At 35.5% G+C, this 14,736-nt stretch overlaps 1 protein-coding gene across 6 annotated transcripts; it reads left to right on the top strand.

The window, feature by feature from the left end:
- Positions 1 to 846: 846 nt before the first annotated feature.
- Positions 847 to 13,362, top strand: LOC114715054 (uncharacterized). Of its 6 annotated transcripts, none has more exons than XM_028899866.1 (8): positions 847 to 1,101; positions 3,271 to 4,138; positions 4,190 to 5,466; positions 6,944 to 7,001; positions 7,091 to 7,197; positions 7,795 to 7,885; positions 8,477 to 8,524; positions 12,952 to 13,362. In XM_028899866.1, the coding sequence occupies exons 2-8, from the start codon at positions 3,302 to 3,304 to the stop codon at positions 13,009 to 13,011; spliced, it is 2,478 nt and encodes an 825-aa protein (XP_028755699.1). In that variant the 5' UTR covers positions 847 to 1,101; positions 3,271 to 3,301; the 3' UTR covers positions 13,012 to 13,362. The 6 variants fall into 6 exon arrangements, with proteins under 6 accessions (XP_028755699.1, XP_028755700.1, XP_028755695.1 ...); XM_028899867.1 differs by having other exon boundaries at positions 848 to 1,101; positions 3,271 to 3,661; positions 3,782 to 5,466; XM_028899862.1 differs by having other exon boundaries at positions 848 to 1,101; positions 3,271 to 5,466.
- Positions 13,363 to 14,736: the final 1,374 nt, after the last annotated feature.

Raw genomic sequence — 14,736 nt, 5'->3', positions numbered from 1 at the left:
TCTATATTAGGGTTAGCGCTATAACAAGTAACGTGTTTTCACGAACTTTTATGATAAAAATTTACCGTGTGATAATAAATCACAACTTGATATTTATATATGCTATTCATTTAATGACTATAGTGTGACATGTTTTATACAAATATTCTCATCCATTGGAGTGGTATTATGAGTTAAAGTGACATTTATTTATCTTTAGTGAAAATTATAAATAGATTTACAAATACATAGACATGTGCATGGCGTATATACGTATTTATTTAGAATTTATAAACATTTTATATATTTACTTTTTATGCAAAACATCTATATATTTTTTCTTTTTCTATCTATCAATATTGAAAACAAACCACATGCACAGATTCGGAAATAATCCAAACATTCTTTGAATATTATCATTACATGTATGCATTTGTTGAAAAGATAACTACTGAATTTTATTCTCATATTATAATGCAACTATCTAAAGCATCATATTGCTTTTGAAAATAAATTTAATAGATAATATTTTAAAAATCATCATTGAGATAAGCATTTATTAAAAAAATAACTTAATTCACAAAATCATGGAATGATGATTTCATGTGTTCTGAATTGGATTTAAATCATTAACAAATATAAAGATTTGCAAAATATGGCTATTAATCAGTTGGAAAAAAAACTTGTGAGAATCCAAATTGAGTTTGAATTGCCTGAAAGTAAATTAATATGAAATGAAAGAACATAGGAAATTTTGGGCAAAAAAAGAAAAAAGGTAAGAAGATGGAACTTGGAAGAACTACAAATTTAAAAGTGAAAGGACACAAACCCAGAGTCACCTTGTGAGAAATATACAAGCACACCGTGAAAAGCACATACAAAAGACCAGAGGGACGCCAAGAGAGAGAGAAAGAGAGAGAGAGTGGAGGGGGAAGAAAGAGAGAGAGCCCACGTACCACCGTGATTCCTTGATTTTCTTGGTTGTGAGGGGTGAAGATAATAATAAACAATCCGTTTCCAAGGTTTCAAAGTATCTTCTCAAGCCAACAGAGGGAAACTAGATCCTTCCCAACAATGGCCGACTGGGGCTACTTCAATCTGGTCATATAGATTTGATAGGAGGTATATGCATGGTATATATTGTATACTCGTTCTACATTTCAGAATTTATTCGGTGAATCCTCTTTTACCTGCTGCAAATATGATTTAATTGACGGTTTTTAGTTGATGTTTCACGGATTTAGAAATAGTCTGGTGATATATGCTTATTGTATTGTGTTTGTAAGATTGGAATTATTGTTTTAAATTGCAGAGAAGACGCCTAGTTATACAGATTTCAGTGAAGAAAATGGGTTTTGGTTTCTTGGGGGAGATTATATTCGGTGAACAAATGTTTGATTGAGCATTCTTCATGTCTTCCTGTTTTTTTTTTTTTTTTTTTCCGGTAGAAAAGTTGATTAGATTAGTCAGTAATATCAATTAGGTTACGGATTTGCTGGTCTGGTTTGGATATGAATTTAATGTCTGACGGCTGGGACTAGGGAGATAAGGGCTTCCTCCGATTGAAGAGGGAACAATGAATAATAATCGCACAGAGACTAATCTGTTGGGAAAAATTATTGCTTTGAACTCCATTATGTTAGGGCTTGCAAGGATTTAATTTTTTAGTTTTGTGGAGATTGTCAGCCCCATTCTTGCAACCTTTTGACTAAAATGCTTAATCACTCAAGAATTCTAAAAAGAATTATCAATGGCACCCAGCGTAGGGGCATGGTGTGGTGGTTCTATGGCCTTGTTTGTCATCATGACATCATCTATGGTGAATGCTTTACTGAAGATGATAGGCAAAAGAGATTTTCGTAACTCTGTCCTCATTTTGGCTTACATGTGGCTGATGTGCTTGTTGGTTTTAAGGGTATAAATAGAGTACGGAAGAACATAGTTTCTCTTTGTTCTCTGACTGCTACAGAGACTTTGACCTAGGGAGCTCCATTGTTGTATCTACAGGCCTTATTTCTTCACGGAGCTGGCCAAAATCCTCATTCAATTTACTAGAAAGCTTTCCCTTCTCACACCTATATGTTTTCATATTATTTTTAGTCTTCTTTTGGTACCTCTATCTGATTTTGTTCTTCATCTTTAAATGACCGTGTTAATAGCAATTTGAAAGTTAATGCCTTCAGAACAAGGGATGTTGAATAAACATCGTGATTTTAAAGCAAAAGAAGTTTGTAAATGGTGCTTATGAAAGCATTGGTGGACTTGATGATCTAATTGTTATGGAGAGTAGTTCTAGTTATTAGAAATTTAGAATTTCCTAAATGATGTTTCTTTTCCAATGAATTCCTATGAAACAATATTTTTTTTTATTGGTTGCCACTTGTTTTAAAGGGTTGTTGAGATGAGAAGGTTGAGATGGATACGTGATCATATAAGAAAAGATGAGTTCATAGTGAACATATTGGCGAAAGAATTGGGGTGACATCTATTGAAGAGAAAATGGTGGAAAATCATTTGAGGTGGTTCAAATGTATTCAAAGAAGGCCACTGAATGCACCAGTGAGAAAGGTAGATGAAACAATATGAAGTCCTCTAAAAATGAGTAAAAGAAAACGGAGGAGCTCACTCAGTGAAGTTATTGAGTGAGACTTTTTGGTTAACAATCTATCTAAATATTTTGAAGATTTGGTTATTGATAGAGCACAATGTCATTGTGCAATCTATATAGCTGAACCCACTTAGTGGGATTAGGCTTCTTGTTGTTGTTGTTATTGCCACTTGCTTTGATGACCAGTGTTATGTATTTTTGGCTACATGATGATACTTTTTTTTTGCATTTTATTCTGTTTTAGTTTTATGTATGATGTGCTGATTTTATTTTCTTTGTTGAAGTTTTGCTTGATGTATTGACTGGTCTATTGTGCATGTTTATATGCTTTGGTTTTGAGTTTAAAGTTTTTCAATAGGGTGGCATGGCATCATCCAATATAGGATTTTTTTTTTTTTTAAAAGGGTTGCAGCAGTTTCTTCTGCATGTCGTAGACAGCTCTAATTGCGACACATTTTTCTTGATGTCTAAAGATTTTGGTTATTGTAATTTTGGATCCATTGCTTGTTTTATGCATTTTGATTATCTTTGTTCCCAGTTCTGATCATGATTCTTAATTCAGGATGCTACCCATGTGTTGATGAGATTGATGGGCAGCTTCCTACAATTCAATAATCTTTCGTTTGGCACACAGAGAGACTGTAATATGGAGTTTTAACTTTGGGGTTTGTGGCCACATACAGGGAAGCTTTTCTGTAACGGATTCAGGTGATAATGTTAATGCAGAGTTCTCTTCCTAGTTCAATTGAAGCTGCTCTATTTCATGTATCGGATAAAGGGAAAGAAGATGCTCTATGTGACTGGATACCTAGTGCTGAAACTTGGCAGGTGTGCCTGAAATGCAAAAGATGCCCTCTTACCTGCTGCAGAAAAGTTGAAACAATGCAAGAGCAAGAGGATAGAAGGAATGATGATGTTCCGTGCTGCAGAAATGTTGAAGCGATGCAAGAGCAAGAGGATAGAAATGATGATGATGTTCCGTGCCGCAGAAATGTTGAAGCAATGCAAGAGCAAGAGGATAGAAATAATGATGATGTTCTGTGCTGCAGAGAAGTTGAAGCTGTGCAAGAGCAAGAGGATAGAAGCAATGATGATGTTCCATGCCGCAGAAAAATTGATGCTATGCAAGAGCAAGAGGATAGAAGGAATGATGATGCTCCATGCTGCAGAAAATTTGATGCTATGCAAGAGCAGGAGGATAGAAGGAATGATGATGCTCCTTGCCGCAGAAATGTTGAAGCAATGCAAGAGCAAGAGGATAGAAGTAATGATGATGGTCTGTGCTGCAGAGAAGTTGAAGCCGTTGAAGCTATGCAAGAGCAAGAGGATAGAAGGAATGATGATGTTCTGTGCTGCAGAGAAGTTGAAGCCGTGCAAGAGCAAGAGGATAGAAGGAATGATGATATTCCATGCCGCAGAAAAATTGATGCTATGCAAGAGCAAGAGGGTAGAAGGAATGATGATGTTCCATGCTGCAGAAATGTTGAAGCAATGCAAGAACAAGAGGATAGAAGTAATGATGATGTTCCATGCTGCAGAGAAGTTGAAGCCGTGCAAGAGCAAGAGGATAGACGGAATGATGATGTTCCATGCTGCAGAAAAATTGACGCTATGCAAGAGCAAGATGATAGAAGGAATGATGATGTTCCTTGCTGCAGAAATGTTGAAGCAATGCGAGAGCAAGAGGATAGAAGGAATGATGATGTTCCGTGCTGCAGAGAAGTTGAAGCCATGCAAGAGCAAGAGGATAGAAGGAATGATGATGTTCCATGCTGCAGAAAAATTGATGCTATGCAAGAGCAAGAGGATAGAAGGAATGATGATGTTCCATGCTGCAGAAAAATTGATGTTATCCAAGAGCAAGAGGATAGAAGTAATGATGATGTTCTATGCTGCAGAAATGTTGAATCAATGCAAGAGCAAGAGGATAGAAGGAATGATGATGTTCCATGCAGCTCAAACTGTTTGAGCAGCTTAGATCGACTGCCAACTGCCAGTACAATGACTGGACATGCTGTGCCTAATCTAGTTTACAGGAGAAAGAAGCTACGGAAGAATTCAACTGTGCCCGTTTTAAAAATAGGGCCTATGTCTGTGCCAGCAAGTGCCAGTTGCCCTTTATTCATAAGCCCCTGTGCTCATAGATTAACATTGGAGCATCAGCCAGCCAGCTCTCAAATTGAACGAGTTACTGAAATGGTTAATGATCCTGATGCACCCATTGTCTTATGTGAAACAGCAGTAGATAGCAGCATACCTAAAAATTTAGGTATTAACAGCATTTATGATAGTTGCTCCTCATCAAAATCAAATATGGAAATTGTTTCAGATTCCATAGAAACTGGAGTGGATGACACTGGCGAATGCTCCTCATCTAGTGTATTAGTCATGGATGCCCCTGTAGAAGACCTATCAGCAAAGGATTTCTGCGTCAAAATTTTAAGAAGCCATGGACTCCTTGGAGAAGATTCTCATGCTCCTACTGTAGCTTCTCAAGTGCAGGTGGCTACCTCTGGTAATAGTTGCAGTTCCCGGTCATGCAAAATATGTGGCCATTTAGATGGCTCATTGAGCATGCTTATATGTGATCATTGTGAAGAGGCACACCATCCATCCTGCATGGTTCCGCGTGTGAAAAAGTTACCAATTGATGAATGGTTTTGTCATTCATGTATAAAAAGGAAGCAGAAAATTCTTAAGGAGTCAATTATTAGACGTTCACCAACTAGTGAAATGGAATTATGCAGATCTTCCTCAGTCAATGGAGGATTGAATCCTATACTGTTGATGTTGAATGATTCTGAGCCAAGTAAAAGTGGTGTACGGGTTGGTAAAGGTTTTCAAGCAGAAGTTCCTGAATGGTCAGGTCCAATAGGAAGGTATGCTCTTTTTCTATCCTGAATTTTTTTTTTTTTTTTAAATTTTTTACCATATTCTTCTAGCCTTTCCTTGATGTCAGTCTATGAAAATACTCCTTTTTTAATTGGGACTTGGGAGTCTCTTACCAATTGTGACAAGAGTCTATATTGCTAGGTTTAAGCATCTAGAGAAGTTATACTATCTTTCTATGAAGTGTCACCTTACATGTTGCTGATCTTTTTCTAACAGAGAAAGTGGTAATGTTTTGTGGCAAAAATAATGATGTTTATATTAACAAGTGCATATGATGTTATAAGGATATATGTAAATATTTTGGGGAAAAAAAAGAATTGTATGGATGTGCCTTTACCCAGCATTTTCTTCTTGTTTGGATGTGTTGATCTTTATTGAGGTGGAGTGCTTCACTTATTCTAGAGTTGATGACTGGATTTGTTCCAAGAAGGTAGGCCATTTTTCCAAGTGTCCTATATATTTTGGGTTTTTGAAGAGTATTCCTATCATCTGCTGGCTTTACCTTAGTAATCATCTGTGTATGCAGCATTTAGTGTGAGCATTTTTATATCTTGAGGAAAATCTAAACGATGTTTTTCAGCAAAAGACCCTTTTGCCTTATAGAATATAAGATTGTTTTTTGGAAGCATGCTTGTGTGACCACTCTTAAGAATATTATTAGCATGGACATTTAGTAAAACACAACTACTTGGACTAATGGTAAAACCAAGAGTGATCAAAATTACTCTTTCTCTAGCCGAATAAAAAGAGCTCCTTCTCTGAAGTGCCCAAACCATGCATGTCACATCTGGCTTAACTATACAATGAGCCAATGACTTAAGGTAATATACCTCACCTCTCGACCCTGGGCAACAAAACCTTGTGGTTGTTCCATGTCAACTTCTGCATATAAATCACTGGGTAAATGCATTCTTAGCATCCAGCGAATGACTAAGCCAGTGTGACTCATGGCTCTAGAGAGATGTTAGTGATTGGATAGAGATAGGTTTAACGATATGTGAACATGTTCAGTATAACCCAGGTGATATTTTGTGCTACCCTTTGGCAACTTGATGAGCTTTTAGATGAACAAAATAATCATTAGGGTTAACCTGCACACTAAACACTTACAACTAATGGTTGGCGTGCCATATGGGAGAGGCACCAAATCCGAAGTCTTTTTTTTTTTCTTTTCACTTGTCATCCCCTCTTGCATTGCCACTTTCCTCCTAGCGTGTGAGGTTGCTTTTGGGATAGACACCGGTTTTTGGAAATGACCACACAATCAATGTAGGCTGCAACTTGGAATTTGTATTCTTATAAACAGGCATCCACATTTTTCCATGCATTGCATGGGGTCTAAAGTGAGCCGTACTATTTTTAGCTTATAAATAATGTGACTTGGTATATATTTTATATTTTATATTCCTAGGCTGTAGTGAGCCCATGTAACTTATTAACATCTTCATGTTAACATTTTGGCAGTGATGATGACTGTGCTGAACCGTTGGAAATTGGTTCTTCAGCAATTTCCAGTTTGCTGGTAAAATTGCTGGCTGCTGGATTATTCATTTTGTGATCGGCATTTTCATTTGATTTTGAAAATAAATGAACTATAATCTTGCTCTGTAGGAAAAGAATCTCAAAAGGTCAACAAGACCCAGCTCCATTGGTAATTGGCTTCAGTGTCAAGAGGTTGTAGATAGAGCCAAAGGAACTATATGTGGTAAATGGCGCAGGTAAGCCACACGGCGTAGTTCAGGGTGTTGACTAGAGTGTTCATTTAGTAGTTAGTATTGTGGGATCTTTCACTTAAGAAAATTTCTTTCTTGAACCATGAAAAACATTAGTTCTAGCTAGGACAGCAGTTCAAATTTCAACCCAAGTTGAATACAAGTGAGATGGTCCCAGAAAATTTGCAATATTTATTCCACTAGTGTGTTACTGATGAAGGAATAGCCTCTTTTGGTAATTTTTACCTCAGTTGACTGTCTCCTAGCACTCAAGTAATTCCTTCAAATTGGATCTGACGGATTTAGTAATAAGCATAACAAATTGGTGATTTTATGATTTGTGTTTGTGGAGGAGTGTTAGTTATTTCTTTTAATGGTGCTAGTAGAAGGTACTCCTTGTATACATGTATTGGACCCCTTTTTCTCTAGAAATAAGATGGTTTAGGAGCTAAAAAGACAGGTTCATGTGTCGGGAACTTCTCTTTTCTCTCTAAATATACAGATCATTCACTTAATGGGGGAGAAAAGAGAGAAGTATGAGGAAAAATCTATAGTTGATTATGCTTGAAATGCCTAATGCAGAAAATATTTTTGTTATGGCAGGGCTCCTCTTTTTGAAGTCCAAACTGATAATTGGGAGTGTTTCTGTGCCATCCAGTGGGATCCGGCTCATGCTGATTGTGCTGTACCTCAGGTAAAGTGTTTTGGGGATACCATGTTTACAGAAAGAGGGGATTATTATATTTATAAATGTTGATTTTTAAATCCGTGTCTGAGAATGGGATGTTAATTGGTCTCTAGGACTTTCAACCCTGAATTTTAAAATGCTTGACATAAATTATGTTCTCAGAACTAACATCATGGTCAGTGTTTGATGCTGTTGTTAGTGTGGTTGACTATTTCTCACCGGATCTTTTGTTTTTCTTTTTATTTGTTTGTTTTTTCTTGCTTTCTCAATTTTGTTTAAAAGAAAGAAGGAACCCTGCTCTTCCTTTTAATCTTCTTTCCGTATTAGGTGATGAAGAATAGAAGGCCTAGGCAGAGATTGCATAACATAATGCAAAGTTTGCATTATGTCGAATCTGCTCTGTGGTGGCCCTTACATAACTTTGCTTTTTGTTTTCCTGCTTTAGAGTAGTTTTCTGTCAATTTGGATAATATCTTTCTAAGTCCTGTTTTGTGCTTCAAATTCCGCTCTCCATTTTTTCAAGAGTTTTTCCTTTCTTTTTTTCTTTTTTTTTTTGCCCTTGGTGGTAAGTTCTTTTTCCTGTTCAAATCGCTGCAGGAGGTGGAAACAGATCAGGTTCTGAAGCAACTGAAGTATATAGAAATGGTATGTTTTGCATATGTAATTTTGAAGAAATTTAGGTCTTTGATGGTTCTCTGAACCTATTATATTGAATGCAATAGTCAAAGGTAAGCAACTGCAGAAGAACACAGCAGGGCTGCATTGCTCTGATGCTTACCTTCCATGACATGAATCAGCGCAACATATATATATATATATTTGTCTCTGTGTGTGTGTGTGTGTTTCTCTTTTTGGTTTTTTTTTTTTGGGGGGGGGGGAGAGGAGGTTAAGCTTAGTAAACTGGCCAATCTAATCCCTGTAAACAATGAAATAAAACCAATGTTGGCTATGCGATAAAAACTAATCTTCTTCAAAACTAAAATAAATCAAGAGAATTATCTCCAAAAACCATGTGACTAATGACACCGTCTACAAGTTGTATAGTGTACAGTGATAAGTCCTAACTTGTTCAATTTTTCAAACTTGATTCTCAGTAGGCCCTTGGTGAACATGATTGATACTTGTGAATTGAGAGGAACATAGCCTAATTTCAAAAATGATATGTGCATATAAAAATACCTCCATGCCTCTATGATCTCCTGGTTGGGGGGGGGGGGGGCTTTTTCCCTCGGTCATCTTGAGATATCTTGGGATTTTATACATCGCCTCCTAATTTTCCTCATTTGGTTTGTTCATAGAAAAGAGTTAAGCTAATTAATTTCCCTACAGTTCATTGGTGTAAAGATATGTAGATATATTGTAATTAGTATAATATCCTATCAGATTATATCTGATTTGATCCTATACTAATTACAATATATCTACATATCTTTACAATTAGTATCTTCAAATATTAATTGGAGGGTTTCTTGCCTTGGGTGATTCTTTGTAGATTTTGGTGAATTTTTGGTGATTAAAGCATGCTAGGATTAAGGAACACCTTGCTATAATGCCGCTTGGTGTCCAAAAGGGAAAGAAAAAAGAAAGTGAGAATCAGGAGGAAGGAGGACATGAGAGATAAAGGGAGAAAAGGAGAATAGGAGAGAGTGTGACAGCAAAATGACACTAGGGTTCTGCAGTGAAAATAACCTTGGGACTATTTATAGATCCCAAGTACTATAATGAAAATAATACTAATAACGTAAACCTAAATAAAATAATATAAAACCTAGTTTAAATTAGAAGTAAAAGAAAAACTAACTACAAATAAAAATAATTGCTGAAATGCAGTGCTCCCCTTGGTCTCAAATAGACACTAGTAACTAATTCATGTATATATATTAAGTATTGTTAGTATTACCCATTAAATTTGTACCAAACAAAATTGTTTTTCTGCATTTTCCCCCATTCAATGGTTAACCTCTCTCAATAATATACTGTGCTTTTCTTAATTTATCAAGTAAATTTCATTTAAATGTCAGATTTTAATGAGAGGTAAAAATGGAAAAACTCAATTAATGAACCGGACAAAGTAGAAGAGTGTCTTATATTTTGAACCAAACAAACTCTCAAGTGTCTAATATTTGAGACCGGAGGAAGTATTACCACAACATAGATCAAAATTTAACTAAAATCTCTTATGCCTACAGTAAGTATTTCTAAATTTCTCATCATTGTCAAACTTGTGATGAATTCAATTTGAGACTAGTTATTTGCTCCCATTTTTCTCTCATTTTATCTCTTCTCCCTTCATCTCTTCACTTCTCCCTTTCTCCTTTTACGTCACTGTTTATCCCTTTATCCTCTCCTTCTCTGTTTTCTTCCTTATTTTATATCAAAAGGTACCAAATCAAGCTTTGTCTTGTTCACTGGATGCTGTTTTCATTGGAAATTTGTGGAAATCTCTTAGCAAAGCTATAGATCACCTCTATATTTGCCAGATCCTGTACTGCCAGCTGTCAAATCAATCAACAAATCACGACATTACATCTGTCATCTAGAATGCTGAGGCACCACAGACAAATGAGATCCTTTGTGCATGGGTGTCAAGTGGCGCACATGCTAGCCTAGAGTTCATTTTCTGCAGTTTTCAACCTCTTCATTTGTTTTCCCCTATTTTGGTTCATCTGAAAGGCAAAGATTCATCATTTGCGAGTACTTGGTTACTCAGCTTCATTATGCCTTTGTTCTGCCCTTACCTGCTGAGGAAATTAATGCAGTTATGGATGATCATATTTCTCTTTTTCCCTGTTGTCCCATCACTGTCTTGTTTGTTAGAAAGGTTCCTCAAATTTGTATGCTGCATGTATCAATGAGGAGTTTTGTTGCTTAGATCCCCCCTTGTGAAACTTTTATCAACAGACTTCCTCTCTTCCATTCTCTCTTTGTCGCTTTATCTATCTTGTTCTCATCCTTCTCCTTCTCCCTCCCCTATTTCCTCCCTTACCCTGCATCACCATTTTGCAATTAGCCTCCATAGAATTGTTAGTAGGCTGACACCCTATTATGCCTATTTGCTTAAGCAAATCTAGTGTATAATAAGTTTGTGACATAGAGAGTGCCCTCCTTGGTTGTAGCAACTTCGATAATGAGAAAGTATCTTAGTCTTTCCCAGGTTCTTGACATCAGATTCATGAGTTGACAGTCTGTCTTGATTTCTCTAGGTTCTCCGCCCCTCCAACATAATGACCATTAATTACAATATCATCCTCCATATTGAGACATCTTCACAAATTCAGTGTCATGTATATGGAGTTGTTTGTACCCTAATGTCTGTAGTTGTAATGATTGTATCGAGCTTTTCAAATCATGCTCTAAGAGATTGGTTAAGCCTATAGAGAGCACATAGCCTACATGCTTTGTCTTAGCTGTTTACGCATCCTTCAGTTGGTGGGTGGTGGCAAGTCGTTAGCTCCACTAAAGTCTAATAATATAATATAATTAGAAGTGACATGGCAATTCACAGATTCCATGTTCTTATTATTCTTCTTATTGGGGCTAAGTTTGCGAACATTGAGAATCCTCTTCCTCAATTCCAAACCCTGAAAATAACAATCATCATTGTTAAAATGATTGGCACTGTTTTGATCTTATATTAGTTTGTTGATGGAGAGAAGATTGCAATTTAGTTGAAACCATTTAGATAATCTCATAGCACCAAGACCATCCCCCCAGCTGCAGAATCTTCAGCAATTCTGACTGCTAACTTTTCAAAGATGGGAACAACAATCAGATGCACACTACTTCATCTGAGAATTCGATCTCTGAATTTGTGTATGTAATGCCATCAAATTTTACTTGATTGGTCCATATCACCCACTGTTTGATCTGGCCTTTGGGCTTCAATAAGTTTCTGGAGAATCTCAGGTTGTTTATAGTTAAACATAGTTGGTTCGAGGGAATTGGTAGCCTTCGTTCTGCCACAAACCATGAGATCAGCACGTTCACGTTGCTGTCCTGGCTTCCAGTTGAAGGTTTTAAGCTTCCAGCAAATATTCCTGATATGAGCTGTTTTAAGACAATGATCACATGAAGGTCTGCCATTCTGAAGGCGTTGTCACTGGTAGTGTTGGTGTCCTTAGTGACTAGAGCTAATGATTTAGAAGTTGACTGATGAGTAGAGCCTTTGTGAGAAGCTTTATTCGCAGTGTACCTCAATAAAGACCCCAAAAAGAGAGGGTAGAGGAGTCTTGACCGTGATTCGCGCTGTGGTTTAATCAAATGCCATGTCGAAACCTAAAAGTAAACCATAAACGCTAACTTTCTCCTCTATCTTGTAGGTATCAGCTTCCGTAGTATCAGTTCATTCATCAACTTCATAGAGAGTTTGTGCCAAAATTTCACCAATGTGTTGTAGTACTGAGTCCCACTGGCATCACCTTTTTTAGGATCTTTCAATAGCCCTTTGCTACGAAATAAAGCAGTGTTTTCCACCTTAGATTGGGATTTATGTATAGCGTCCCAAATTTCCTTTGCTGTGTTGGCCAAATCTAAGGTTGCATCATTCTCCAACGTCATGGAATTTAACAACCATGATTGTTTTTAATGTCATAATGGTGACTGGTTGAATAGCTTCGTTGGTGACTGTTTGTATTGGGGATCATCAAAATAAGTTACCAATGTTGATTCTTTAAATTACAACCCATACTCCTTATGGTTGCAATTTAGTCTTTATCAATGATACAATGGTGTTTCCATCTAATAATAGTAACAAATCTACATAACATTTTTGTGATGTCAGAGAGATCATGTTATAATTTAGAGAGTAAATGAGTAGATTTTGGAAGCATCAGTAATGACTTTACATCTATAGTTCTTGGGAGTGAATGTGCTTCTTAACATCCTTAGCTACAAATGTTATAAGTTGAGTCTTCAGGTGTCATTCATTTTCCCTTGCCCACGTACATAACCCTGCAAGCATTGGTTGTTACTCTGTACTTTGAAGCTTTTCCCTGTGGAGATATCTGTCATGCTTCTTCTTTTTTTTTTTTTTTTGGGTCTGCTTGTGTCCTAACTTCCTATATTCTGTGCAGTTGAGGCCGCGACTTGCCGCAAAACGTTCAAAATTAGACAACAAAAGGGGTGGTGAATGAAGGATCTTGAATATGGTTTTGGTCAAAATTAGACAACAAAAAGGGTTGTGAATGAAGCATCTTGAGTATGGTTTTGGTTGGAAGAGGTTGAACGTTGGCCTTTGTATATTGTTTGTTGAGGTCCCGTATGCCAGAATCTTAGATATATTCCATTTGAGTTGGGACTCAGCAAATTCTTACTTAGGCTTTTGTATGGATTCAGAATAGCATAGCATCTCAATGAGTAGGTTTTGTAATTTGATGCTTCTCCATATTATCTCTTTAGACGCTTGTTAAGTTCAACAAAAATGATAGGTGAATTTTTGTATAGCTCAACGTCATGTGACTGGTTTATTCATTTCTTTCTTTCTTTCTTTCTTTCTCATTTTTTCACATCTCACCCCATTCAGTTTTTAATACAAAACTTATTTAACTAATTTGATCAGATTATGAAAGTTAGATAAATTAGTTAATTATAAGAAATATGACAAGTTTTTTTCTGAAATACCATAATTATTTTTCTTAATATTCTGCCTCCTTTTCTCACTTATTTGATTATAGTTGAGGGAGTATCTATAAGGATAATTTAGAAAAAATTGATAAATATGATAAATAGGTTTTATATTTAAGGCTAAGATTAATTTAACAATTAAGTTTTATATTAAAGATCAGAAGAGTATTTATAATTTAAATCTAATATTTTAATTTATTTCGTCTCCTAAATTTATATATATATATTTTTCTAAACTATCCTTGAACATATTAAAGGAGGAGTTCTATTAATGTGATAGTTTCAATGCAATTGTTTTTTTTTTTTTAAAAAATGTAGAGAAACATACATATTTTAACAAATAAACTAAGTTTACTAATTTTTTTTAATATTTATAAATTAATTATTTAATTTATATATTTAAGATTGGTGGGAGTACAATTGTACCACCGAACCTAATACAATCTTGGGAAAATCTCATAAAAGGAATTTGAAAGTTACTAAATCCGAAAGCAAGAATTTTTGAAAAAAAATGTGTTGTAGAAAATACTTTTGAATTGAGATTTGGTAATTTTCAGGTTTTTATTGTAAGCTACTGTTTTACCTATGGAGAGTCTGTTTAGAATTATTTTACAACCGTGGCTAAGAAATTTTGAACATATCTTACAAATTATAAGTAGTTGGAAGGCTAACGTCTTTGTTAGCATTGACGTTATTATGAATGTCATATCTACCAAAAAATCTGAAGTTCTTTTTCCTTTGGGACTCCATCCCAGTTTACATGGTCAAAATATAGCAGACGATTTTACGAAAACTGATCTCTGCTCAAAAAAAGAAAAAAAAAAAAGATTTTACGAAAACTGGTAAAGAGTTATTTATTGCATGCCACTTCCAATAAATAGTCTTTCACCCTTTCTTTTGTGGGCCAGAAAAAGAAGTATTCATTCATTTAAATTCAAAGCAGAACAAGATCACAATCACCACTCTAAATGAAAGCTAACCAACAAAGGAGACCAAACTCAATCCTAAAAGCTAACCAATAAATAGAGTAGTGGCATTGAAATTATATCCATATAATCATATATAGATATAAATATTTTCCAGCACACACACACACACATATATATATATATATAAAATACGAGTACCTTTTTGAAATAAATTTATCTTAGATTTTATTCCTTTTCTCTTTAAACTCTAACCTTCTATCATTGTCAATAGATATCTTTTGAGTAATTTTTAATTAAAAATTTCAA

Source organism: Neltuma alba, unplaced genomic scaffold (assembly GCF_004799145.2).
Source record: "Neltuma alba isolate B1F8T4 unplaced genomic scaffold, ASM479914v2 tig00011573_pilon, whole genome shotgun sequence".
NCBI classification, from domain to species: domain Eukaryota; kingdom Viridiplantae; phylum Streptophyta; class Magnoliopsida; order Fabales; family Fabaceae; genus Neltuma; species Neltuma alba.
Note: the sequence above shows the minus strand (reverse complement) of the source record. Positions and strands in the feature narration are given on the sequence as shown.

What these genes read in the sequence shown, in the direction of transcription:
- LOC114715054 (XM_028899862.1), top strand. Translation starts at nt 3,302, where the DNA reads ATGTTAATGCAGAGTTCTCTTCCTAGTTCAATTGAAGCTGCTCTATTT. An exon ending in ATATGTGGTAAATGGCGCAG is followed by an intron (nt 7,198 to 7,794) that starts GTAAGCCACACG and finishes TTGTTATGGCAG; the next exon opens with GGCTCCTCTTTTTGAAGTCC. An exon ending in CTGATTGTGCTGTACCTCAG is followed by an intron (nt 7,886 to 8,476) that starts GTAAAGTGTTTT and finishes AAATCGCTGCAG; the next exon opens with GAGGTGGAAACAGATCAGGT.